At 42.4% G+C, this 27,615-nt stretch overlaps 1 protein-coding gene across 3 annotated transcripts in view; it reads right to left on the bottom strand.

Moving 5' to 3' along the window:
* The window catches only part of DACH2 (dachshund family transcription factor 2), a 240,484-nt gene that overhangs the window by 7,408 nt on the left and 205,461 nt on the right, over window positions 1–27,615 (bottom strand). For 2 of the 3 annotated variants that reach the window (XM_071569173.1, XM_071569175.1), the window contains exons 8-11: window positions 7,855–8,000; window positions 7,195–7,342; window positions 4,457–4,600; window positions 1,901–1,966 (exon numbers count right to left, since the gene is read on the bottom strand). In XM_071569173.1, the coding sequence (XP_071425274.1) occupies window positions 1,901–1,966; window positions 4,457–4,600; window positions 7,195–7,342; window positions 7,855–8,000 (504 nt within the window). The remainder of the gene's footprint in view (window positions 1–1,900; window positions 1,967–4,456; window positions 4,601–7,194; window positions 7,343–7,854; window positions 8,001–27,615) is intronic. The other variant, XM_071569174.1, reaches the window with a different exon arrangement.

Below are 27,615 nucleotides of genomic sequence, written 5' to 3'. Positions count from 1 at the left end.
GACGGTGCTAAAGGACAGAAACACTTTGAAATCTGAACAAGCTCTTGAGAAAGCTTTTTATCAGCTGAGATGTTTAGTGACCAACTGGCTCAGCTGCTGCCCCGTTTCCATGAGCAGAGAGAGCAGAGCCAGTGGAGCTGCCAGACCCTGGGGTGGGAAGGGAAGGGAAGGGAAGCTTTGCCAAGGAGGGACACGAGACAGGGCTCGGCTCCCACTGAGATCTGAACACTGTGCACACACAGCTCTCCCTTAGGCCAGGCTTTTCACCTGACATAAAATTCATGCCTGTTACAACTAAACAATGATTTGTTGGGATCAGATTAAAAGGAAAAAAACCCCGAGACCAACTTGAAATAAAAATGGTAATATCACAACGTTTTCCTAAATATTAATAAACTATAGGCAATGTAAGAAAGTTCTCTTAATTCCTTCAAGTAAATGGTTGTTGGAATTGGCTGTGCATCACTTTCCTCACACTATTCTTAACCATTTTGGATGTGAAGACACACTTGAGCCAAGTGCAACTTTTTTCCTCAATTGAAAACTGAAATAACCTTTCTTTTCTTTACTACCCTTTGACTCTCAGAATTGTTTGGAAGAGCACTGAGCACTGAACTCAGCAGGTACCATGAAGAGAGCAGAAATGTTAGGAACGTTTTGCTTGTCAAATTTAAACACGTGTCCCAACTGCTTATCCAACATTCAGACTATTGCTGGCAGCAGCAATTTTCCAATTGCAGTATTTAGAGCACAGCTCTAATCATATATATACATATTTATATATATACACACACATATGTTATATGTATATATATGCATTACAATAAAGCTGTGATTCTCCTTCCCTGTAATACAGAGCATATGAACCCCAAATCACAAAAAAGAGAGAGCAGTAAAAATATTTGAAAGGCTTCCTGTATGGCTGACAGATGGGTGACAGATGCACACCAGAGGTATGTGAAGTGAAGCCTTCACCAGTTGAGAACTGCTCCAGTGAGGTTTGGGGTTGTGTCTGTACCTTCTTCTGCCTGCACAGGAGGGACTGTCTTTAGTTACCTCAGCACACACGATTTTTGAACATTACCATTACTGGATGCAGTAGAAAGGGTGGAGTTACTCTAAGAACAACCAGTTTTATAATGAAAGAGGCAGCAGCCAGCACAGAACTGAATGGTCTGGAATGAATATGGCACAGGATTGAAGGGAGAAAAAGGTTGGTTTTATAGAGAACCAACTCTACAAACTGGACTTTCTCCAAAGTTACAGAATTCAGTAATTGCTGGGACCAAATTTTATCACAGGGGACCCTGTGGCTCCAACATGCTGCCAGTGGGCATGGGAATATCCCTTAGGACTCTGCATCTCAGCTCCTCCCAAGGATGGTGACACAACTCCCCCATCACTGCCCCGTAGCCACAATGCACTTTTTTCCCTTTGGGAAGCACTCAGACAGCACATGAAGTGCTGTATTTACCCCCAGGCACTGAACAGTGAGCAAACAGGAGCACTAAATAACTTAGAACATGGACATGGCCTTCCTTTCCCACTTACTGTTCATAAATGTTTTGGAAACACCTGTAGTCTGGATAGGTAGGTAAGAATCAGAGGTAAAATACTTTAAAAAGATAAATCAAATGTAAACCTCCTTTTGAACTAAGAGCATATATTTGATAGATAAATATCAGGTTCTCACACTTGTACTTAAAAGTTAATTTCTGGTCTTGTGAAGTACTGATCTCACAAAGGTTTTCTGCATCAATCAGGAAAACAAACTGAAGCTGTACAATTAACATTTATCTTAAAGCAGGAAAACAGATACAAAAACTATTGTGCAACCCATTTCCTTTTGCCTCTGGCTCACAACAAGCACACAAATGAGGGACTGTGGTACATACTGCACCTTGCATTGCTGCACTGTCATGTTGGGTCCCATTGTGTTCTATTTCCATGTCTGGGATTCCAGCATCTGAAAGAAGAGAGACTGCAGATTAATGCATTTCCCTTGGCCCCTCCCTCATGCACCTTTAGAAAAATATTTATAGCAAACTAGGGCCATCTCCAAGTTACACTTGCAGAAAACATTTGGTCCTCATAGAATTTTCAGTAGTAAATTGTTTCCCAAATGTGCAAACATCACTGGTCTCACAGTGGGTTATTTTTAATGTGCTTCACATTTGTCTGACATCAGCTAATAATCCACACGTGGAATTAATATGTCTGTGAAACCCTCCTGGACAAGGAGGGCATCTGACATATGAAAAATAAAAGTCAAAATTAAACTGTGATGATATTAAACTACATTGACTCTCCTATACAGCCAAATACTTTGAAATGAAAGGATTTCAGAATATATCTGGTGCCAGGCAAATGTTTATGTGTGTCTGTAGATCAGTTTGTATGATGCACGTTCCAGATAAGGGCTGTGCAAATTGCATTTCAAACCTCAGCTCAGGATGTGCCTGCATGTGTTACCCTCCAAACCAAACCAAAGCTCCAGCTGTCATCTCATGGGAAATACCTCCAGATCTCTGAGAAGAGCTTTCCAAGGAGGGCTGTGCTCTTTTTTTCCCAAGTTGAGAAGGAGTCTCCTAACGATACTCACTTTGGAACTATTTCATTTCAGACTGGTAATACCTCTGCCTGCACAGTCCTTGGTGGGGAGCAGGGGCTCCAGCACCCCAGGGTGTTGGGCTAACAGATGCCATTATGCACCTTGTGCCAGCAAGGATTAGCATGAAGGGGATGTGATTTGAATCCATGGCACCTCCAATCCTGGAGAAACATCTGCTTCCCTTGTAATACAGAGCTTAGAAATGACAGCAAGGAAAACCCCACACCTGAAAGGGAACTGTTTGGGGGGGGTTTCTGTGCAAAGGCCTGTTCTGGACTTTCTCAAATAGAGAAGGATTGCACTGTTGCTTTTGCACATCCCTGCAGGTGGAGTGTCTGTATCTGCCACAAGGATGTTTTGCTGGTCACCCCACAGCCCCTGAGCTCTGTGTGAGGGAGGGCAACCCTGCAAAGTCCTTACACACAAGAGTAACATCTTAATAATATGTGTGTAAATTAAACATAGGTCATGTGTGCATACATAGTTCTTTAAATATATATGACAAAAATCATTTTTTCACATATATACAGTGTTTTCTCATAAAATTGCAAGTGACTGCTATCCCATAGGGTCTCCCTTACTCAGATTCCTGTTTTGGAGGCAAGTCCAGGGCACTGATCTATCAGTGTGAAAAGGTTCTTTCTTTTCAAACCCCTGAATATACAAAAAATGACAAAGTCATCTGCAACTAATAACAGCATCTGTTAAATGAGACAGACTGTCAGAGTTAAATTAAAAATACTCAGAATAGCCCTTCACATTTTGTTGTCATAAAATTGTACCTGCAATTAAATTGTGGATTAAGATGCTAATGAGCTACCTGATTTGCATGTGCAATCAGATTAGCATGTAAATGCCAGCTCCTTGCAGGCTCTAACACAGGTATGAGGACCTGAGTGTGGCTGCAGACCCAGCTGTGCCAGCCAGGCCCACCCCAGCAGCTGGACAGCTGTGCCAGGCACACTGAGGGCACGCTGGCACCCCTGGAGCTGTGGCTTCCTGCAGTGGCACAGCCTGGCAGAGTGGCCTTACAGCACACCAGGCTTTAGGGGGGTTTCTGCCATTCACCTCAAGGTGCTGCCCCTGTGGGATCTGCCCTGGGCCTTTGGCTGGGGCAGTGGAGGAAAAGGTTTCTGCTGGCTCTGCCCACCCTCTCTGCCCTGGGCTCCTGTCCCCCATCACTGCCCTGATGGGATGCAGAGACCAAACCTGAGCTACAGAACTTGAAATTAATTAAAACTCAGCCAGGTTCAGTCTTAAAGACCCAAACCAAAGCTCTAAACTTTGGCCAGAACCATCTTAAGGAGGAGAAGCAAATCCTCCCAGTATTCAGAACATTATCAGTGTTTAGGAGATGAACTGATTTGGTTTTGTTTCACAAGAGTATTTGGGAAGTATTCAAAGCCCAGTCAGCTCTGAAAGCTCATACACATTAAACAAACTTAAGAGGTCCTGAGGCTGAGCAAACTTCAGCCAAAAGGCTTTTAAAATGAAGCTCAGCAGTTCTAAAAATGAATCTGCTGGGAGAGAAGAGTTCAGAGAACCTTACAGGAACCAAATTTCACATTGTCTTAGCTGGCACTGTAACAGATTTCTCTGTAATATATTCAGCATTTCTTGTCATCTCTGTGTAAACTGTTCTGTCTGTTCCACCACTTGCAGACTTATTTACTTTTTTAATTCATGACCCAGAGCACATGGCCTCAAATGGATTTTTTATTATTTCAGGAAAGAACTGTGAGGTTTTATTCTGGAATTTGCTTTGTGCATCAGCTTTTATTTTTTTCCCCCCACTCAATTAAACATCATTTTAGGATGACTGTGAAGGGCCAACTAAGACATTACCATTTAACATCCTGAGACTGTCACCTGATGTGGCCTGTTTGAGTGCCTGTTCCACTTGTTCTCTTCTCTTGGACTCAAATTCCAAAGCTTCCTGCAATTTTCTCTTCGCCTTCTTTTCTTTCTTCAAGCGTTTCTGAATTGTTGCTGAAATGCAAAAATATTGTAATTGTAAGAAAGGCTGTTAAGGCACAATTAATAGATGACAGAGACAATAAAAGATTTATGTTCAATATTCAAAGGCCCAGTTCCAGCTCAAGCCTCTGACTCTCCTCATGGATGGTGGAAGTCTCCTGAACGCATCAGAGATTTAGTTTTAATTACCTTTTGTAACATTAAAAGAAAATGGAATTTATTTCTGACTTTATTTCTGTAGGTGAACTGTCTCCAAGTGCAGGAGAGAATCTCAACTGTCAGTTCTGAGGGTGTCAGAGTGAAATCCCAGGGAATAAGGTGGTCATTTTGGGGGTAAAAATGGAGCAGCAATTGGGTTAATTTTGAAGCACAATAACTGAAATATCCAGAATCTGTGCCCAAGACACAAGCCAGGTGGAAGGCTCTTGAGCAGCTGAGTGAAGTGGGTAAGTATGAAAGAGCAGATGCACAGAGAAGGGGGTGTCATCTCATCTTCTCTCCACTACACACGGAAAGCAGAAACAGTCCCTTGGCAAAGATCATCTCAGGCCCTTGGTACTGTCATGGGAGATTTGGCAGAAAACAGGATCCCTGACTAATCTCAGTCTTAAACACAACTATAAAGCTAAAACCATAACTAGAGAATTGTACAGCATTAATGGTAGCCAGATGATCAGTATTTTCCCTGGGAACTGCTGACATTGGCTATGACTGTATTCCTTCACCTCAAGCAATTAAATGCACCTTTTAAGTTTTTTCCTTTTCAAACCCTGAATATTAATCCCATATTTAACCTTATTTTTCACCAGTCCCAGGTTACCATTGCTGCCAACAGCCTCCCTTCCTGTGTGTCTGTGGCTAATGGACTGTCCTTATTATCCTTATTAATCTGTCTTTATTGGGCTTTTTCCCTTGTGTTCTCACCAGTAGGGCAAGAACACTCTCTCATGCCTCTTCTTTGTACAACCTGCACCTCCCTTCCCTGGTTTGAACTGCCTGGTAGGATCTCTCCAGGATCTCACCACACTCCTGCTCAGCCTATCCTGTGTTGGGGGCAGTCCAAGCTCCAGGAGTCTGGGATCAGTGGCACGTTGGATTGGCATGAGGAAGATGAGCTGGACCAGAGTCTGATGCCCACATACCTGCTCAGAACTAAGAGGAGAACACTTTCAGCAAGGTCTGGAAGGGGTCAAAGACCACTGAATTCTTAACTGACTTTTACAGACCTTTCTGGATTTGTGAATGCTCCAGTCAGGAGGAAAAATGAAAGGATATCATTACATGGGAAATCTCTGAAGGACTTAATAAATTATGAATGTCTTAATGTGATCTATTGAGCCTAACTTTGGAAAACTGACCAACCCATGTGAAAAAAGCTGTCCCTGACATCTTCTGTACCAATAAAGATGTGCCTGTGGGCATGATCTGAAAGACAAACCATGCTGAGGATTGATTATTGATTATTGTGCAATTGTATTTCCAGTCAGAAGCCAATCAAATCTGTGAACAGCTTAAGGTTTTTGGTGACTTCAATGTGACTCAGGGGGTACAAATGTGCTGTCCTAAGTTTTGGTTTACAGAAAGACACAGTGCCACCCACACTTCCAATGGGGTGATGCAACATTTCTGGGCACCCACTGCAATTTAACAACTTTAACTCCAACAGTATTTTCTGACCCTTCACTCCTGGGCTGAGAAGTGCCCTTTGGTGTCTCTCAGTGAGACCTGGTTTACAGACAGCTGTTCCACACACCTCATTTCCATTCAGAAGGCACAGCAAGGCAGGACTTGGCACCTGCATTTTTGGCCTTATCTTAGTTTTATCTTTCTGATTTCACAGATGTAATCTAGAAGTTGCTTTGGGCACATGAAGTGCTGTTCCTTTCCTTCAGATGCAGATCTGAATTTTAAAAAGAATGCTGCCTTCTTTGCAACAGCACAGCGAGAAATTCAGATTTACCAATTTAATTGCTTATTATTATCAAAAGCTTCCAAACAGTCATGGTTTGGGCTTAGAAGGCCCCATTTGGGGTGTGCTATTGTACCTCAATCTTCTGATGGAAAAAAAATTTTCTAAGGTTATTTGCTTCAGATCTTGCACTTGGGTAGACATTTCTCATAGTTCTGTGTATTTTATTGCACTGAAGTTACCTACAAGACAAACTGACTAGCACTGAAACTGCAGAAATGTGGGCTGAGGATGAAAAATATCACCTAAACCCACAAATTACAGCCGTATCTTCCTCACAGTAAAACCAATTCTCAGTGCTTGGAGGATAACAGCAGAAACCAGAAGAAATTAAAGCTGTCACATGAAGGAATTGGGCTGGGAATGAGAGTGATCCCAATACACCTGGAAGCCCTGGAGGTGCTCCAGACCCCACCAGAATTCTCTGTGTGGCCACTTGCCCTGCAGGAATGATCCCTCAGTCCCTGCTCTGCTTCCAGCAGAGTGTGCCCCTTCTGCCCTGGTGACACTGCAGTCCTCCCTCCCCAGTGCTTGTCCCCTGCTGCAGGACACGGGAGGGTGGCACTTCCCTCCCAGCCCTGCTGGAAATGCCAAATGGATTTCATGGATACCTAAACCCCAGTTTTCACTCTCTCACCTCTGCTTTGCAGCTCAGCTGTGAGTTGCCTTTCCAGGCTCTCCCGTAGTTCTCGCTCTCTACAAAGCTCCATCTTTAACTCCTTCTTTTCCTGCTGTATCTGCTTTTCCTGCACTCTGGCATTGTCCACAGCCACTTTGAGCAGGCCCTAAAACACACACAAATGCAAGGTCTGAAAACACCACTTTGCTTCTGCAGGGACAAAACTCATTCTTTTTTTTCTTTTACAACCTCTAGGAAAACAGAAAAAGTAAAAGTAGACCTGGAATTGCAAGTGGGCATTGGAAGTAGCTAAATGTTCTTTATGAGGAGTTTTGTGGCATGGAATCTTTCAGGATAGGTTTGGCTAATTCATCCTGCTGCTGTGGTTTGTTACAGACACAGGGCCGTGTCAGTGCTGACCTTGTTCAACTGCAGGGGGACACACTGGGGGAATAATGAGGCTGGTGAATTTTAATATGACCATTATTGCCAATTATGAAGCCACACAGGCAATGCATGAACCTCTTTCACAAACAATTGTGCCGGTGGAAATCTAAGCATTACATGAAATAAATGAGAACTGCAGATACAAAATAGCTTTTAAAACATTTTCAAGAGTGAAAAAGAAACACATGTTATCTGCCATGACATAGCCTGGCCCTGTAGAGAATAATTTACCTGAATGTTGGTTAATAGTGTTTCTACTGATGAAAGCCCATCAGCAAAAAGAAACGGCGCCGGAAATCCAGGAGGCAAGGCCTGTCCAGCCAGTTGGACTTTATCTAAGGTTGGTTTCATTATTGGAATGGCAATTTGGACCTCTTCTGCAAAGACAGGTTGAAAAGTGACATCAGAAAGCACTGGAAATATAGGTGAGTGTCATTTCTAGAAAGGAGCATTCTCTTTACCTGGAAGTCAAAGTACAAGTGCATTAGAAAATCGAACACTGTTTCAGTCTTTGGGCAGCTGGGATTGTTGCCAAGGGAAGTTTGCAGAATAATACAGAACAATAATCAATATACTGAGACTGTAACACAGCTGTAATAGAGCACAGACCATTATATCTCAAATTCTACAGAATTATACTACAGAATTATAACAGCATTACGCAGTTCATTAAACCTGAATGACCTTTCTTCATTCCATCATCTCTGCCATTCTGAGATGTGCTTTCTTCTGTTGCTATAACCTTGGCGAAATTCTAATCAAGGAACACATCACATCTCTTTCCTCCTTTACCTTTCCCCTTCCCATGCTCAGCAGTAAATAATCTCCCTGGGGTCATCCATCCCCTGCTCTCCATGGTGTCAGGGCAGTGGCAGGAGGTTCTGAACGGGTCCCTGCGGCTGCCAGTCCTCCCAGCCCCCAAAGCTGCTCTGCTGAGCTCTCCCAGGGCAGGCACAGACACTGCCAGGTGCTGGGGGCACAGCAGTGGGCAGGATCCTGCCCTGGCTGCACAGACACTGCCAGGTGCTGGGGGGCACAGCAGCGGGCAGGATCCTGTCCTGGCTGCACAGACACTGCCAGGTGCTGGGGGGCACAGCAGTGGGCAGGATCCTGTCCTGGCTGCACAGACACTGCCAGGTGCTGGGGGGCACAGCAGCGGGCAGGATCCTGTCCTGGCTGCACAGACACTGCCAGGTGCTGGGGGGCACAGCAGTGGGCAGGATCCTGCCCTGGCTGCACAGACACTGCCAGGTGCTGGGGGGCACAGCAGTGGGCAGGATCCTGCCCTGGCTGCACAGACACTGCCAGGTGCTGGGGGGCACAGCAGTGGGCAGGATCCTGCCCTGGCTGCACAGACACTGCCAGGTGCTGGGGGGCACAGCAGTGGGCAGGATCCTGCCCTGGCTGCACAGACACTGCCAGGTGCTGGGGGGCACAGCAGTGGGCAGGATCCTGCCCTGGCTGCACAGACACTGCCAGGTGCTGGGGGGCACAGCAGTGGGCAGGATCCTGACCTGGCTGCACAGACACTGCCAGGTGCTGGGGGGCACAGCAGTGGGCAGGATCCTGCCTTGCTGCTGCAGCTCTCACAGGGCACAGCCAGCACTGGCAGCTTCCCCTTCACCCCTCATGTCACATACACCGTGTTGGTGCACGTCAAGCTGTGCACAGACAGCAGGGATGTGTATCCAGAAAGAAACAGCAACATCAGTAATTGTTTTTCAGAAATCCTCTAAATTTGGTGAGCAATCAGTACCATCACCAATGAACTCACATTTTTGAACAGAATAATTGAACCATCTTCTAGGACAGTAAATGTATCTCCTTCTCTCAAATCCCCGTGAGAGCTTCTTCTCACATACTCATTTTAAACACAGAGTTAATTGCTGAAAACTTCAAAATTAATATTTAGCATTGTCTAAAGCCAAACTTGGTACCTTTCTTTTACTCCGAAAAACTGAAAGAATATTGCTGTGTAACACCCCCTGAAAATCCAGTCTCTCTCTATATATATTATGACCCTGCACTTGCAGAAATCGTGATGCTCTTCAGAAACTGCCTTTTTAAGGCTTGTGACTCCTGCACTGCCCATGAGTCCACAGAGCCTGGGTTTGCTCAGGGCAGCTGCACAGCCAGCCCTCAAGAGTTTCATCTGCCAAGCCTTCTGGTCATATTAAAACCCGGATTTGCAGTTAGGTATCATATTCAAAAGACCTCCTTTTCTCTTTTTTAAGGCAAAAACAACTCAGGAAGGATCTGACAGCAGTGAATGAAGGCAGGCTGTGTCCCCAGCACACTATTCTTCCTGTAGCACATCCAGGAGCTTCCAGGGAGCAGCACTTTTTGCTGTGTGTCTAAAACACCCACCTGACAACAAACCAGGAGCATGTGCAGTTTTCAAGTATTCTTTGAAATCTCTGTTTAGGGAGCATTTCAGTTTTGCTGTGTGAGTTCATTAAATGGAACATCTTCATAATGATTCTTCAGGATTAATAACAAAAACCAGTAACCTCCACACATCCTCAGAACAAACATCTCAGATGTAATTTAAATGATCCATTAAAAAATCCCAACTCGGGTAACATGCTCAGACCACGGAGTTTTTGCTGATTCAGACACACCATTTCTCATATTTAAACATATCAGTGGCAGAGCCTTTAAAATAAACTGATTAGTTGTCGCAAATGATGCTGCACAGAAATAACAGCTAAGCCATGGAGTCACAAAAAACTAAACAGAAGTGGCATTTGAAGAAGAAGGCAACACAAGAAGTATGCAGAAAAAAACCAGGAGCTGCCTTAACACCTCTAGAAATCTCTACTATTTGGAGATGAAAGTAATAACATTAAATTGGCCGAAAGGAAAATTACTATTGACTGTGCAGACAGGTTGCATGGTCTATGGTTTGTAATGCTACTGTACAGCAGATTGAAGTTTCCAAATAGTATTACTCTTCTTTAAAGAGATAGACACAGCGAAATTAGGTGCTGCTTGCTGCAGTGAGGATCAAATGCAAAAAGAATCATATTTCATCAGACCTAGTCAACAGCAGGAAAATAAATAGAAATATAAGAGGTATGCAGGCAATGATTCATTTTGATAATCTGGCCCAAGAGAGACACATAGAGACAGCACACAGATCTAAGCTTCTGCCAAAAGACAAATAGGACACAGAGGGTGGGAATTGGGATGACAGTGTAGCAGAGGTCACATCGATTTTCAGCAGCAGTTTTCACACAGATGAGATAACCCTGGACTCTATTTGGCCCATTGTTCATATCCTACCTGTCCCAGAAGCAATAAATTTCCAAGTCCCAGAAAAAGGGCAGTAAAGAAGAAGGATTCTACTTATGACTTCTTATGATTAAGTTTTTGTGCTAACCAAACATGCTTTGCAGACCAAGGTCACATTGCATGTTAAAGTCTGTAATAGCTGAAACTAGAAGCAGCATATTATGTTTTAGCATCTATGGGTGGAAACTGTCAAACCATTCATCATTTTTTTTCTGATTGAAATCACACTCTGCAAAGATGAATGATAAATGCATTAGAAATCTATTTCAGTCTTGTAATAGGTCTTCACATCTGAACGGTGTCTACATCTTGCCCATACTCGGAATAAGTGCACAGTTAGGCAGGAATTTATTAGCTAGACTTGAGGAATCCTAATTGGTAAAGCAATTAAAAATGGCAAGTGCTGGAAGCATTTCTTGTGGATTGTATCAAATGCATCTCTTTAATGGAAAAAAAGTAATGTTGATTTAAGGATTTTGATTTGAAAGACCACTAAAGATATAAATGCTACAAAAGCTGCACTCACACATGCAATCCAACAGAATAAGCAAGAGATAAAGCCAAGGCAGCTCCAGTCTGACCAAGGACACAAACAGCCTTTCTGATTCTCCAGGCAAAGGGGGAACTACTTTTATCGAGCCTGTTTGTTAAACCTGCCATGCTTTATAAAAGCACTCAGGAATCCATCTGGAGTAAAGTCTTTTTATTTTAATTTCTAGCTGACATCCAGATGAATAGACGAAAGCAAGAATTGTATTGCAGAGCAGAGAAATACGCAGCAAACACTAACAGTGAATGGAATATCATCCCAGAAAGCACACAGGAATCTGCCACAAGTTTCTTCTTCTTAATTCAAAATGCTCAAGTATTTAATCTTCTGCCTAAGTTGCAGAAACAGGGATTGGCAAAGGAAGGATCAACCTGCAGACTGAGCACAGCAAACACGACCTGCTCCCTCCCAACAGAGCATGGCCCAAACCAACAGGCACTTTTATTTGCTGCTTTATTTGCTGTCACAAGGCATGTTTTTAAACCCATCAGCCACACACCTGAGACACTCAACATGTCACATCCCTCTCAAAACAAGGTGGAAACAATTAAAGCCACAACAGACACTAGTTAGATCACAGAGTTTTTCTTCACATACCCTTCAGAGCTTTACCTACCTGGAGCTGGATGGGCATCACTCACCTCCAACAGCTCAGAGATGTAACTCATGCATTCAATACACACGTGGCATATGGAGAACACAGAAACATCTTATACAAATAGTTATTAATCTGTTAGTTACTACTAACCAAGACATTTGGTCTCAGAAAGCCTTGAGTCAGGCTTAAGAAGATGGTTTTGGACACAGCTGGGTCACTGCTTTTCCCTGGCTGTGGCATAATATTTAGAAACCTAAGGACTAAAAGGCTTTATTGCAATTAGAACTCTTTGGGCTTCATACCTGAGTGATGGGGATTACATTTAATGGTCCATAGTTACAGAACAGCCTGGATACTCTAATGGACCTCTCTGACTTTTAATAAAATGAAGCAGAGGATCTGCAACATCAGCTGAGTTGCCTGTGTGACTCATCTCTGAAAGCAAAGTACGTATTTGAAATAGTGTTATTTGCTTACAGAATCATCCAAACTGATATAAAGATATTTTAAAGATGTATCTTTATGGTGGCAAGAAGTCCCTTGACTTCCAGCTGCACTTCAACAGGGATAGGCAGCAGTGTCCAAACAGGGTATTTTGACAGAATTAAGGACCAAATTCTAAGTTTTGACTACAAAAAAAAGCAGCCTTCTAAAAAATTGAGACTTCTTATTTTAACTTTAAACCTTGGAAACATCTGTATTCTTAACTAGAAACCAGGATGTATTTTTCTTTTACAGCAAAGTATGAACCCCAGTAATCTAAACCATTGTTTACTTCAGGCATTTTGTATTTCTAAGCCTACAAGGACAGGATTTTTTGTCTTCCACATCTTAATAACTTTGAAAATCCTCCAGAACCCTCTGCCTGCCTTTCTCTCCCTCCCTCATTGCTTCTCTGCCAGGTGCTGAGACTCCAGATCAGTGAAAGAAGAGATCCCTCCTCCAAGCCTGGCACCAATCAGGCTTGGAAATTTCCTGCTTTTAACCTTGTGATTCAGGTGCCAAACTTCAAGTCACTGCTGTTTTCCTTAATTACAGTCCCTGAATGAAGAGGGTCAATGAATGCAGTTGAGGAGGAGCTGATTAATCCAGTCACTAGCCTTAAATCAGACTTCATTTTCAAGTGACTGATACAACTCCACAGCACACAAGTGTAATCCACCCCTGAGCTTTGCCATAAAAAATCTTCACTTTAATAGTATCTAATAATTATATATATATATATTTCCTATACATTTCCATGCTGCTTTACAAGCTTATAGAGACTCTGACAAAGCAGCAGCACCAACTGTGCTTGGCCTCACAGAGTCTGTGCCCAAGCAGGTTCTCACCTGTGCACTCTGAAATCACTGATTTTCTCCTACAAGTGATTAATAAAACTTTTCCACTGTTTTCAACACAGCAGGTAAACACAGACCAAAGAATCACAGAATTGTTGAGGTTGGGAAAGCCTTCTGAGATCGAGTCCAACCATTCCCCCAGCACTGCCAAGGCCACCACTGACCATGTCCCCAAGTGCCACATCCACAGGGTTTTTAAATCCCCCCAGGGCTGGGGAGCCCCCCCTGCCCAGGGCTGTGCCCACGTTATTCCTGATCCAACCCAGGGGCCCTTGGCTTTCCACAGACCTGCTCTCAGGAAGGATGAGGGAGTGTTGTCCTGGAGGACACCATGAAGCAGGCACTTGGTGTTTGAATTGCAGATGGAGGAAAAAAGCAGAGAAATGAGAATTTCACCAGAAAAGGCTGAAATTCCAGTTTCCAAATTGCCTTTATCTGCACACTCTTTATCGAGAGGTGTGTAATTACACAGCTTTGACATTTTCATCAGTGTACTCTCATTAATAACACAGAAAATTACATCTATTTATAACTTCAGCATATTTACAATGTACTCTGATGTTCACATGGCAGTGGCAGCAAAAACACCTGAAAATATTTTATTAATTCAAGCCTTAAAAACAAGGACCTGAGTTAGATGAGACAGTTGGTTTGCAACAATAAAACATGAAAGGAAGAAGTGCAGCCATTCACTGGCTGGACACGAGAACTGAAGTGTTTCACTGCACAGAACTTCAGTCTGATGTTCAATATGATTAAGAAAAACAAAACCAACTGATGTCACCTGGTTAAATTCATTAAGGAGAAGTATTGCCATTAAGCTCCTAATAAATACATAAAGAGCCTTCAAAATGCTGTATCTTCTATTCATAATAATTATTTGCAGTTGGTAGTTTGTCTGTATTATTATTATTATTATCTCTGCTTTCTCCTACGAGCTGCTCCTCAGACAGATTTTGGTCATCTGGATGACAAAATATTTAAAAGTTGTTCTGTGCTTTTAAGATGATTTTTATTCTATGGAGAAGCTTAAATACTCTTGATCTGCATTTTCCATATGGCAATTTAAAGTAACTAGTTATGTTCAGCCAGTAATAGGTCCTTGCCATTCCTCACCACAACAAGGATTATTTCTACTGACAATGGAGAGAAGTGAAAATCTGAACTACTCAACAAAAGGTTAATAACAAAATTATTGTGGCATGGAAGAAAAGAGGAAAATAAAACAAAATAAACAAAATCCTCCTCATGGTCATTACCAGGAGGTTATAAAATTGTTCTCAGCTAACTCTCCTATTAACATTCACAAAGGGGTTTTTTGTGGTGATTTTTAAGCATCACTGTAGTCTGCCTAAGCTTCTACTGAGATTTTGAAGTGTCAGATGAGGATGGGTAGGAGGAACTTGCCAAGAGAAAAAAAAAAGATTCTTCAATTTTCTTGGCGGATTCAGCTTTTCCCTATTAATGTTGAGATTATTTCTTCAACTATTTTGTTGCAAATATTTATGACTCCATATGGAACAACAGATGTTGAAGAGAAGGGATAGCAGAAAAGACTTCATTTTCAGCAATTACCCTGCTACTTGTTGTCATACTGTAGGTGTTCTTAGTGCATCTATTTTACATCCCACCCTGTCCTTTCACACACTGCAAAAATGTCAGTTTGGATAATTAATGTAATAACTGTAGTCCAAATCATTTCCACAATATTCATTTCTGAAAAAAAAAAATATAAATAGGACAACAGAAGGAAGAAATCAAGAAGGCAGAGAGGAATTGCTTTAGCAGCTCTTCTGGAATAGCTGATCAGGAATCAGTTTGCAAAGCTCCTTAATAAAAAATCTTTCCTTTGGGACAGATTCCAGTGACTGCCACCAAGAAGAGAAATCATACAAGAAACAGAAAACTAAAGCTATCCAAGAAGCAGCATAATCCTGTAGGATTAGACACAGTCAACACCATATAGAGCTTACAGTGATTTATGCCAGCACAGTAATTATGACACAACACTTACACAACATATGCTAATATAGTAATTATGACAAGATACTTAACCTCTAAATGTATTTTAAAATAGTATCAACCTTGTATTATTCCCGTTAAGCTCCATTTCTTAAAGTACATGTATAACCAGCAGTTAAGCCTCCAAATATTTGAAGCAGGAGGAATACTCCATTTCCTGGATATTCCTGGATAATTATTCTTGCTTTATTAAGGTTTATTTTACAGCTGTGTAAAACAGGTTATAAAGGACAATTCTGCTATTATGTCCTCCCCTGCTTAGGCTTAATAAATATTATATTCCACACCATCCATTAAAGCCAAGCAGTGGAGAAAATAGGAGTGGTAGTAATCTCCTCCAGAGATGTAAAATACCTTTAATAAAATAAGGGTGTATAACAGTCAGGAACAAATTACTGAGGTCTGCTTTAATAAAATAGTGCCCTCAAAGCAGTATTACTCTTAAGGCACTGACATCCCCACTGGTGATGCAGTGCATCCTTTCAAAGCAGGGCAGCTTGTTAAAATGGCAAGATATCTTGTTGCAATGGAGTGTTTGTGTCCAGGCAGACCCAGGGTTTGTACAGAGTGCACCCAGGGAGCCATAAACCCGGTGAGAAACATATTTCTCCGTGGTATTTTAGTACTTCGAAAAATTCAATCACTGGGAAAAAAATGTTTTGCTGTAAACATCTGAAGAGCATTATAAAAGCAATGGCTTCCCACAGCACCTGCCTAAATAATTTTAAGAGGGACTGAGTATGTCTTTGCTCGTCTTCTAGAACTTGGAGAAAGCTTCTCCTATTAATTTCCCTGGTGCTGTCAGGCCAGGGCGCTTTTAATCAGCAATAATTATGAGTGCAATTGGGGGATGTTCACCAGCAGGAATTTCTTTTGTGCTGCAGAAATAAGACAACTTTCAAAACTGATCGTTAGGAGAAAGATGATTAACAGGGAAATACACCCAGAGGGTTGATGACCTGAAGAGTTTCCTTCTGAGTGAATCAGGAATTTTTCAGATGTCAATAAAGAAAGGCTCTGCTTACACACCCCAGAATTCAGCCCAGTCACCACACTGATTTTATAAACCTGATTACCAGGAAATCCATCCCTTTGGAATCCACCTGCTTTCTCCAGGTGAGGAGCAGCTCTGTGATCACTACAATTCCTGACAGCCCTGCTGTGGGCTTTTCCAGCTATCTTTGCCCTTGTCCCAGCTCCAGAGCCCCCTCACCTGCACGGGGCACATCCCTGGTCCCTCCTGCGTGCCCAGCACTCCCCAGTGCCACCAGTGACATTGCCAGTAACTCCTGCAGGCACTACAGCTTACACAGCTGAACCCCAACACAACCAAGCCTCTCTTGGGCTAAAGAACAGCCAGAATTTGGCTCTCCTCATCAACAAGAGCCTCTCCAACAGAAGCGCTGCCCTGGAGTGTCAGCACCACCCGCAGTGACAGAGGGATCAGACTCACAGGGAGCAGCGTTCCAGCAGCTCTCCATGTGGAGCAGCATGTCCATGGCAACGTAGCACAACTCCTCTCCACCAAGTAATTACATGATGCTCTGGGGAAGGGCAAGTTTGCCAAGCACAGAGCCAACCTATCAATGGAGAAAGCTGTCCTGACCCAAAGGGCAGCTGAGATCAGAGGACAAATGGAAGGAGACCACCAAGTGCTCCACATCCACTGCTTGGCAGCCTAAGAACTGGAAGTCTGCTGCTGCCACTTGTCCTGAGTGCTTTGGAAAGATCAGATATTAGGGAAAGGAAAGGAGAGGAAAAACTTCCTGCAGAAAACAGCAGGAACCCTGAGATTAGCTCAGTTGGTTAAAACTTCGTTGCAATAATGCCAAGGTCATGGGTTCAATCCCCTGTGTGGGCCATTGACTTGAGAGTTGGACTCCATGATCCTTGTGGGTCCCTTCCAACTCAGATTCTGTCTGTGACCGGCTGTGGGAGGTGGATCTGTGCCACCAGGTGCTCCAAGCCCCTCACCTCACAGCCATGGCACCTCTGCAGGGACCACCTCACCTCAGGTGGCTCCCAATACACACCTGAGACAAACCATCACTCGTGAAATCAGTGTGGTTCATGGAATCAAAGAACAGTTAAGGTTGGAAAAGACCTCTAAGATCACCAAGTCCAGTTAACCAGTAGCAGCATCAAGCTCACCACTGAACCATGAGACTCCAACTTGCTGGAGCAAAACATCAACTGTTGGACTACAACTCCCACCTCCTGGTCAGCAGTTTTCTCCTCTCCTTTGCCCAAGATCTCAAGCCCATGTGCCACCAACCTGGAACAGCAGAATTCATGAAGTCACACTGTGCTGTAGGAGGACAAGCCAAGCCTGGCAGCACAGCCCTGCTGCTTGGGCTGATTTCCTTACAAACCACCTCATACCCACTGAAGGCAATGCAAAAGAGCTTGAGAATGAAGCAGTGAAGATTTTTGTCACTCACAGCCATGTACAGGTACAATTCCATTCTTTCACTGCAAACCAACACCAGGAAAATTCTGAGAAATCTCATGAATGTTTGGCCTCCAAATCATGAGAATTTATCGCAGACTTTTAAGACAAACAAAAAATGCCAGGGGTGTCATCATTACTCCATAAAATCAGATTTCTGAATAAATCCCTTGCAGTTACATATTTCTCAATTAAAACAAGACACAAAGAAAAACAAATTACACAGAACCCAAGGACTCCAGACCTCTGGTGCATTCACAGATTTGAAACCAGCCTTGGATCTGGTTGGTGGCTGAAAAATCCAACTGCACAGACCTGCCACTTTCTGGCTTCTCCATTTGGCAGCTGATGCCTGGAGAGGTGGAGAAGGACCACAGAGAGCTCTGCAGCTGCATCCCAAGGAAAAGCAGGGGGAGGAAGGGAATCAGCACCTTCTCAATCACCCTCCCACTGCACATACAGAGTTGAAAAAGCAACCATGACCAAAGCCTTGCAATAACCAGTTAAAAAGGGAATAAGTAAAGAGTATCAGTGGTCTGTGTGTTTTCTTCCAGAGAACAGGAATGATGCTCTGAACTCCACCAGTCCATCTATCCTTCCAGCAGGACTCCCACCAGGCCAGAAAGAGCATGAACTTACTGCTGTAAGTCACATTATAAACTCTCTAAGCATAAAATGCTTTCAAAACGTTTAGGCTTTGATTAGTGCTCCTGTGCCATAAGGCTTTTAGCAAGCGAAGCACTTTCCTTTCCTCTCTTTGCAGGGCACGTTCCCATTTTCACTCTGGCTCCTTGCTTTGAAACTCTGCCTTCCCTGAGAGAGTGGCTGACGTCCCCATTCATGATAGTGCACAAAATGAAGCTTAATGAATCCCCAAAGCAACGTACTTCTTGTGCTACAATCAATGTGCATTGCCTGCCCCAGCCTCTCCCCGTGAAATGGAGGCATTTGCTCAGAAATGTCTATCTCAACAGGGTCTTTTCTCTTTTTGGAGCGCTTAGCTGCCTTTTGTCTGCTCTTGTCTCCCTCCAGTGTTGCTCAGATGGCAATCTTTTATTCCTTGTGCAAACTCTTTTGGAAAATGCTGGATGGGCTACAGCTGTGTGCTGCTCTGTAAGGTCTAATCCATGTCAAGCAGTGCTTTACACGCACTGAATAAACACAACCAAGCAATGTTTCACTTGATTATTAAAAAGGCAGGGCTCTAGGCTGAAAGGAGTATTTAAAATCAGATTTAATCAGCTAGTTTTGTACAATTCTGAAAGGTAGTGATGCTGTACACGCTGCCAGTGGAGCCCTGAAGTTCTCACAAAGGTCCCTGCAAGGCAAGGGGATGAAGCTATTTCTGTTCTGGGGGGTTTAGGGGATGAAACTATTTCTGGGAGGTTTGAAAGGATGAAGCTATTTCTGTTCTGGGGGGTTTAGGGGATGAAACTATTTCTGGAGGGTTTGAAAGGATGAAGCTATTTCTGTTCTGGGGGGTTCGAGGGGATGAAGATATTTCTGGGGGGTTCAAGGGGATGAAGATATTTCTGAGGCGTTCAAGGGGATGAAGATATTTCTGGGGGGTTCAAGGGGATGAAGATATTTCTGGGGGCTTTGAGAGGATGAAGCTATTTCTGTTCTGGGGGATTTGAGGGGATGAAGATATTTCTGAGGGGTTTGAAAGGATGAAGCTATTTCTGTTCTGGGGGGTTCAAGGGGATGAAGATATTTCTGAGGGGTTCAAGGGGATGAAGATATTTCTGGGGGGTTTAACATGGCCAGTGGAAAACAAGCAGTGGGTCAAAGTATTAATGCACACAAACCTTACCTGGGAAGGTGTTTTACCCACAGAGCTTCCACAAAATTAAATAAGCCACATGTTTTTCAAGAGTCTGTTCAGGTGCTGGGAAGCTTTTGCAGCTCAGCTGTCAAATAGTAAAATATGTTTCTGTTTTTTATGATCTCCAGGGTCTGGATTTACACCTTCTGGTAGTAAACACTGACTTCAAACCAACCTGCAGTGCATCTGACAGAGGTATCTAACTTGGATGTGCCATCTAGAACCACAAAAAGTCTCTTTATATGATTTGTTTAAACTGGCATCTATCAGACTGTGCAACTAAATTTTTTTCAAAGTCAGAAATAATAAGAGTAATAATGAAAAGTAATTAATTGGTAATCAAAATATCTGTGCATCAGAAAAAGGTGCCTCTGACCTTCCACTCCACCTGGGCAACCACAGATTTCTGAAGGACTAGTTGAAAGTTTGGGCAATGATTCATGTGAAATGAAACCCATAGTCTAAATTTTACTTTATTCCAATAAATGTTCTCCATGGACTGGATTTCTCTGTGGCATCTCGTGAATATATGGGAAAAAATCCACTGTGAAGCAACTAAAGTTTGGGGTTTTTTTTCTTTTTCCTTCCAAAGCTGTCCTGAAATTTAGGTTGTAAAAATCGATGATGTCTCTTAGGTGGTGGCATGAAGAATCTTCATTACTGTGAAGTACATGAATTATCAATCAAATGAGAAATAATCCCAGAGCAGCTGAAAATGGCAAACTGTTATAATTACAAATGATGTTTTGTGCATGGCTGTGTCTCCAGAATTGTTACAGGATGCTCTGGAAAAAAAAAATCATTTGCATCCACAGTCCACAATAAGATGGTCCATTACAATGATGTACTTTGGAGTAGAAATGTCATTTTTTATGTTTCACATTGTTTCTGTTCTCTCCACTGAATCTGTATTTTATTTTTTTAAAAGGATGAATTCACTTTAGAGAACTGACAGATTATATGAATATTTTAGTTTTGCTTGCAAGTAACAGGAATAAAAACCCCACGGCATAAAAGTCAAGCCCCAAGTTCCCCAGAATGCCTACTGAGAATAAATTCTATGTTTATTTGTATTTCATTTTCCTTGAACAACTGCCTTTCCCTTGGGTATTTATTAAAAGCATAAAAAGAATGAGCCAAATTCACTTCTCAATAACATCCATTCAGCATTGTTGAAGCTTGTAAAATTGCAGCAGACTAGCCAAGGGGAAAATTTTACTCACTATTTAGTAAATATATGTAATTTTTTTTTCTGCTCGAGAAGATGGATTGTTCAATCTTTAAATTCTCTGCCTGCTCCTGCTTATCACAGGAGAAGCAGCAGCTATTTGGGTATAAATCTGTGCCCTCACCTGGGGGCAGGTGTGATGTACAGGCTCGGGGTGGGTCACCTGGGGCAATCCCACCTGGAGCATTTCCCAGGGGATGTGCTGAAGACTCGAGCAAAGTTTCCATGGACTCCAGTCCACAAAGAACTCATTACATTTTCTCCTGTACTATTTGCCTGAAGATTCCCATAAATAACCTTATTTGACCTACATTCTAAAACCCCCAGACTGAGGCAGTGTCAGCAGGGGATGGTTTAGAGTGGATTTGGCCATTGGGAGGGTCTGTTCTCAATGGGAGGCTGGGGGAGCGTTTTATAGTGCAGATGGTGCGTGACAGACACATCCACTTCTGCAGAAAGTACATCAGCAAAACCCACAGAACTGGAATGAAAGAGAAGGTGCTGCTTGGGCTGTGCCCACAGCTGAGCTGGGTCACGTCTCTACGTGTCCCTCCCACCTCCTGCACCAAGTTCACCTCAGGTGAGGCTGAGCCACCCAGGGTCGCTCTTCAGGAGCTGCTGCCGCTGCCTTCAAACTGTCCTGGAACCAAAAACCCCAATTCCCAGTTTATAAGATCACTTCTCCCACTGTGGCTGAACATCAGCAGGGTTTTTGTACAGTTTGATCATGACTTTTTTAACCAGAGCTTGCAGGAGAAGTCATTTAACAGCATAATTATAACTCCTGAATGGAGCCCGTGGTCAGGGCAGGGCTTAGTGTTTCTTGTCCACTGCTGCCCAAGAAATTACAGTTTATGGCTTTGTTAGTAGAAAAACGATGTCTTCAAGATCTAAGCCAATGTTTTCAGGAATCTCATGGATTGCCTTTATTGCCAGCACAACAACCCCCCAAATGTAAGAGCCAGCAATGTGAGCATTGCCCTTGGCAGCACCATTAAACTGGGCAGTGAACTACTTCAAATAGCTGCGAGTGTTAAACATTAGCTCTGCCTTAAGTAGGTTGGGTTTAACAGTCAAATGTGCACTGCAGTCCATGTGAACATTAAAAGCACCTTTCAAACTTAATTTTACAGAAATGTTAACGACCAGAACAAACTACTGAAGGCAAAGAAGAAAAGTAATTATTTCAACAGATGAAAGGAAACAGTAAATTAACACTCTTGTTTTAAAGGGGGTCTCCGTAACTTATCTGCTCTAAGGAAATACCATTAACAGGAGGGTACTGTGGGTATTTCACTGAACATGTTTATGGTTTGGGGTTTCTTGTCTCTTCTGACCTTTAAAAACAAGGTCTGAGGCGAAAAGGAGAACTGTAAATCTTTAATTGAAATACAACAAGTTCCAGAAACGCTTTATCAAAATCACAGCAACAGAATCAGCTCCTGCACATGCACATGACGTGTCCTGTACACACACAGACACACAGTGAAAGGTAAAGAAAAGACAGAACAGGACAAAGCCATCAACAGCAACAACTTTTACAGCCACAGAGGCCTCTGCAGACTAAAGGAAGGAGAAAGAACCAGGATGACTCACAAGTGCTGCTAATAAACCAAAAGTGCCTACGTACATAAAAAAAAACCAAGGACAGCTAAACTAATCCTATTATTACATTAAAAAATAGCCAGGGAGAAATTTGTCATAGTTTAGAAAATGTTAAACCACTTGTTATAAATACAAACCACACCAGGTTTTGGCCATGAGCTGTTATTCGGTGCAATCCTGAAAACTGTTTAAAAACAGTCCCTGGCTTGCAAGCAAGATTTTCTTACCATATGTGTCACAATATGGAAGCAGATTGTGGACATTTCCAAAGGAATTTCAGATACACATTTTGAAAACGTTTACAGCAAAATTCAGGTGATCATTAGTGGGGGTTTTGGTGGACATGCACTTTCCGCATAATGAAAAAATGTACTGATTTAAATGTAGGGTTTGAAAATAATTTATTCTGCATAATCAGCACGGCTGCATATGCTTTTCATTCTGAAATCACTCATTTGCAGACCTCGAATGATGAAATGGTAATTATTCTCATGACTTGTACATGTCCACTTTGAAAATGTGGTCAAATGTAGAGTTTCTCCAGCAAAGCTGCATTGCTGATGAAAGTGGCTTTCATCTGGGCTTTTAATTAATAGTTTTTCATAAAGGGCACTTCAGTAAAGATATTATATTGCATTGCACACATTCCAATCTGCAGGTGTTTATGGAGACTTCTATACACACTAAATACTATATAGACACCCATATTCACCTAAGGCATGGGACCTGAGAGGTAAGGAAAGAGCTGCACACAGAATTTAGCACTAGTGAAGTAAATTGAGGAGCAGAAGGTCAGGAAAAACTGATGATGTTGTCTCAGCCCAGGCTGCCCTTGACAGGAAAGCCAATTTAAGCAGTTCCCACGCCCTAGAGCACAGCTCAGCAGCCCCTTCTGTGAACATCTTTCTGATGCCTATTTTTAAACTGCATCATGTAAAGATTCTCTTCTCTAACACCTCTGGATGACGTAGGATTATTATTTTGGGGAGACAGTTTCTTGTTTAAGGTATTTTGATGTGGAAATAGGCACAAGCTGGTTCATTCTTACACATTATTTAAATCATGGCAGTCAATATCATATCATTTAAAATTAGGAGTGAGAGTTTAAGGCTCCCCCTTTTTTTTTTTTGCTAAATAAGCAAAATATATTATTTTTTGTCCAATTTAAAGAAGAAATTGAGGAGAGTGTGGAAAAGCACCCACATGAAAGGAGAACCCTATTCCACAGATTAACTCTTCCTTTAGTAGGCTCTGTTCCTTTGAGGGTATTAAGGGAACAATGAAGGAACAGGCAGCTGAAGACAACCCTTCAAGGTAGAAATATAAGTTGGAAAACCTTTGTTATCCGACCCACCCAGGAACTGTCAGCCCCACTACCCAAGCCAAGCTGCATCCTGCCACCTCTGCATCCATCACCCACGTGTTGGATCACTCATTATTTGGGATGGAGATGTGATAAACAGCACCACGTTCAAGCTTTCAAGCAGCAGCTCCTGCAAAGCCACGACGACAGCGCTGCTGCCACAAACAGATCTGCATCAATTATTAGGGGAAGGAGCAGTTGTGAGCCAGCAGTCGAAAATCCTAAGTTTGAGCTGCACACAGCAAGGTATACACTTATTTGAAAGAAACATGGAATTCAGCCTCCCACAAAAGCAGCAGTGTCATGAGAAAACTCGGGCGCCAAGTTTTGTAAACGCTGCGTTTTCAATATTAGAGTGCCAGTCTTCATTCACTCTCTGACAAGGCTGTCAATCAAACAGCAATCTAGTTTTGTAAGACTTTAACCAAAGATCAAAGCAATGATACTGCTGAGTTCACATTACCTTCCCAGAGATAACTACTTGAACACTTTCCTGGCGTTCCATCGATATTAACTTTGCTCCCTTCTTCCCAAGCAAATAAAACAGGACGAAGCTTGACAGCCCTGCTGGCTCTTGCCCTCAGCCCTGATCCAAACTGCATCCCACTCCCATCCCCTCCACCCCCTAGAGCTCCTCCTGGATATTACTGACAGTGAGGATTGCAGGACTTGCACTCAGTTAAACTCTTACCAATTAAAAGCAAATGAAATGTGCTTTCTGTCTCCTTTGGGGAACACACTGAATGTCTTTTCCTCAATAACAATAGTTGGGCAATAAAAAGATGAGTGAGTAAAATGTGGTATATCATCGTTTTGCCTTTGACTTCAGCCCAATGGCAAATGAAAGGCATCCAAAATCAATTTCAAGAAGCTAATAAATTCAGTATGTGAAAGCAGTGAAAATATAACTTTTGCAGCCTCATCATCAAGCTGATTTGTAAGCAAAGCTGGGCCCAATTCCTGCACACTATGGCACCCATATTTTCAGTTTCATGCAGGTAATATACTATTTCTACACAGCTTATATTCTCAGGCTAAACACAGAGATATACACATAAATATCTTCTTTCCACAAACATATGTCCTGGTAATATCCTAATAAAAATCTGAATGAGCTCTGCCCAGGAAATCGTGTAGATCTCTATCAGCACTTGCCCCAGAAGAGTGAGGGGAAGGTGAAGGCTCATGCTGCACCAAGGGCACTGCCTCCCCCAGCTCCAGCACCTGCACAACACCCTCTTTATGCCAGCACAGCGAGGGGCTGTTGGTGTTTTAGCTTGGTTGTTAAGTGACAAGCTCACCAGGCCATGCCCACCTACAGCCAAGCTACCAAAGGGAAGAGAACTGACCATAATATCAATTTAAAACACTCCTTGAACAAACAGAGGTCCTGCAATGTGTGGCTTTGGATCCTTCCAGGGAGAAGCACAGAGGGTTCCAACTTACCCCAAGCAGTTACTTCACTTAAACACCACTAGAAAACCTGATCCATGGCTTCTACCATGACATAAAAAACCCTGACTCAGGGTCAGGTCCACCCAAACAATTCAGTGGCAAGTGGCCTTAGCCATGGCTCCTACCATGACATAGAAACCCTGATTCAGGGTCAGGTCTATCAAAAAACTCAGTGTCAACCAGCCTTAGAAGCTCACTGGGGGTTCATACAAGATGTGACTTGGCAATGCCATTATAAATAAACTATTTAGAAAAGGAGGGATGGCATGGATGGACCTCTCCTGGTTTCTAAGATCAGGACCAACTCCTGAAGGGCAGTGATGATGCAACACCTCTGGTTACACACCAGACCTGCATCAAAAATCACACCAACTACAGAGCCAGAGCATGTGAACAACCAGGTGTACATCAGGCTGAGAACCACAGGGCTGGATTGGAGAACTGCTGGAACTTCTGAGAGCAGCACTTTCTATTTCTGATGTAGCCCATCTACATGATGCCTTTTGGATTTCTGGTTGGTCTGAACCAACTGCAGACAGCACATCACAGGAGGTGCCCTACACTATTTAGAAGTAGTTAACAGTGTTAAAATTTTATTATACTTACAAGGAATAAAGAAATTAGGGGAAAAAAAGCAAAACATCAAAACCAAAGAGGTTTCTGACCTTGGAGATTTCTGTATCAACATATGGATTTGTTTCCTATAGAAAAAAGAAAACATAAAAACAAAAAAAAGGAAGGCAGGCAGGCAGGCAAGCTGGGTGCTGGATAGAGCTGGGACTGGAAGGGTAAAATGTGGCTGGAGAGTGTAACTGAAGAATGGTGGTGTGTCTGGACTGAGGACATGTGTGAGGTTTAGAAAACAGCAGGTAGAGGAAACTGTGGACCAGAATTATATTTAAAGGGGAGAAGTTGGAACCAGGTGGGAACAGTAAGGGAATCACACTCAGAGTGTAAACTATTGCTTTGTCACTTAGTTCATGCTGTGAACATGCCCAGGTTTTTCCTTCCAAGGGAAATGCTGTTCTTTCCTATTCTTTTTCCTTCACCAGGGTATCATTCTCCTCAGATGGTGGCAGTTTTTGGGAGCCTGGACTGTTGTTATGGGACCTGGGACATCTATTTCCTCACACTTCAGAAACACTATGCAGATTTGTTGTGTTTGAAGTATCAGATCCTGTTTCCTCTGTCTTTCCTCATAGATTTTACTGACCAGACAAAAATGATTAACTATAAAACCCAACTCAAATGCAAGTAACACTGTAAACCCCCCTTTCTTTTGTATTTGTTAGATCTCCTTTACCTGGTCACCTCTCATGTTTACAAGCAAGAAGAAATAGTGATTTTTTAGCCTCAAACAATGTTTCTCCAGCTGAAGGGTCTGTGCCTGCTCTCCACACTTCCAGCTTTTTAAACCCCATCCATCAGAAACCAGAAAGTCTGAGAGATTATGTTGCTGATATTTCTGTAATAGTGAACAAGCACAAGGGTATCTTTCAAATCTCCTTTGCAGATAAAGCAGGTTATGGAGTGTTTGTGCCTATCTGTGAGTCACCTTTAAAACAACAACTGCACCCAGTGACACTACAGAGCATCAGGTACAGACTTAATGTACTTACAAGTCATTAACAGTTTTTAAATCTTCATGGGGTATGGCACTTATTTAAAAATAATAAATTGTTTTAAAAACCAAACCAAACAGCACCAAATGACACCTCTGGGGTGCACCCCTTCCTTCTCAGGCTTCTTGCCAGACTCAGCTCAGCACACAGTGATTTTTTCATAGTTTTAAGCATGAATTACCTACACTCAGTCCTTCTTGCCCAAAGGATTTAAAACTAATTAACAAAATCAAAGTTTAAAGAAGCCAAACTTTTCTGTGTTTCGTTTTATCTTTGGTAATTCCACCCCAAAACAGTTTCTCCTGAATTCTGATGGATCCTCCTGTAAAGATGGCACTTTATAAAAGCATTTAAAAACCGTAATAGACTTAAATATAAAAATGCCTAACTGTATCCATAACTAAGTCTTCATTTAGTTGAAAAGTTTTGATATTATCTCTTATTATTTATTCTTCAAAGGAGAATAGTAATTAGAAAAGTTCTGCAAATTTGCACTAATGAAGCAGAAAAATCTACTATGAAGTAATGAATTTTATTAATCACCATGTGAGCAAATAAGTAAAAAAACATTAATAATAGAAGTATACCTAGCCCCTTTTCTTGAATTTTATATTAGTTTATGTAAAATTACTTACAGGTTA

This window comes from Pithys albifrons, chromosome 14 (assembly GCF_047495875.1).
Source record: "Pithys albifrons albifrons isolate INPA30051 chromosome 14, PitAlb_v1, whole genome shotgun sequence".
In the NCBI taxonomy this organism is placed as follows: Eukaryota; Metazoa; Chordata; class Aves; order Passeriformes; family Thamnophilidae; genus Pithys; species Pithys albifrons.
This window is presented reverse-complemented; position numbering and strand designations above follow the sequence as displayed.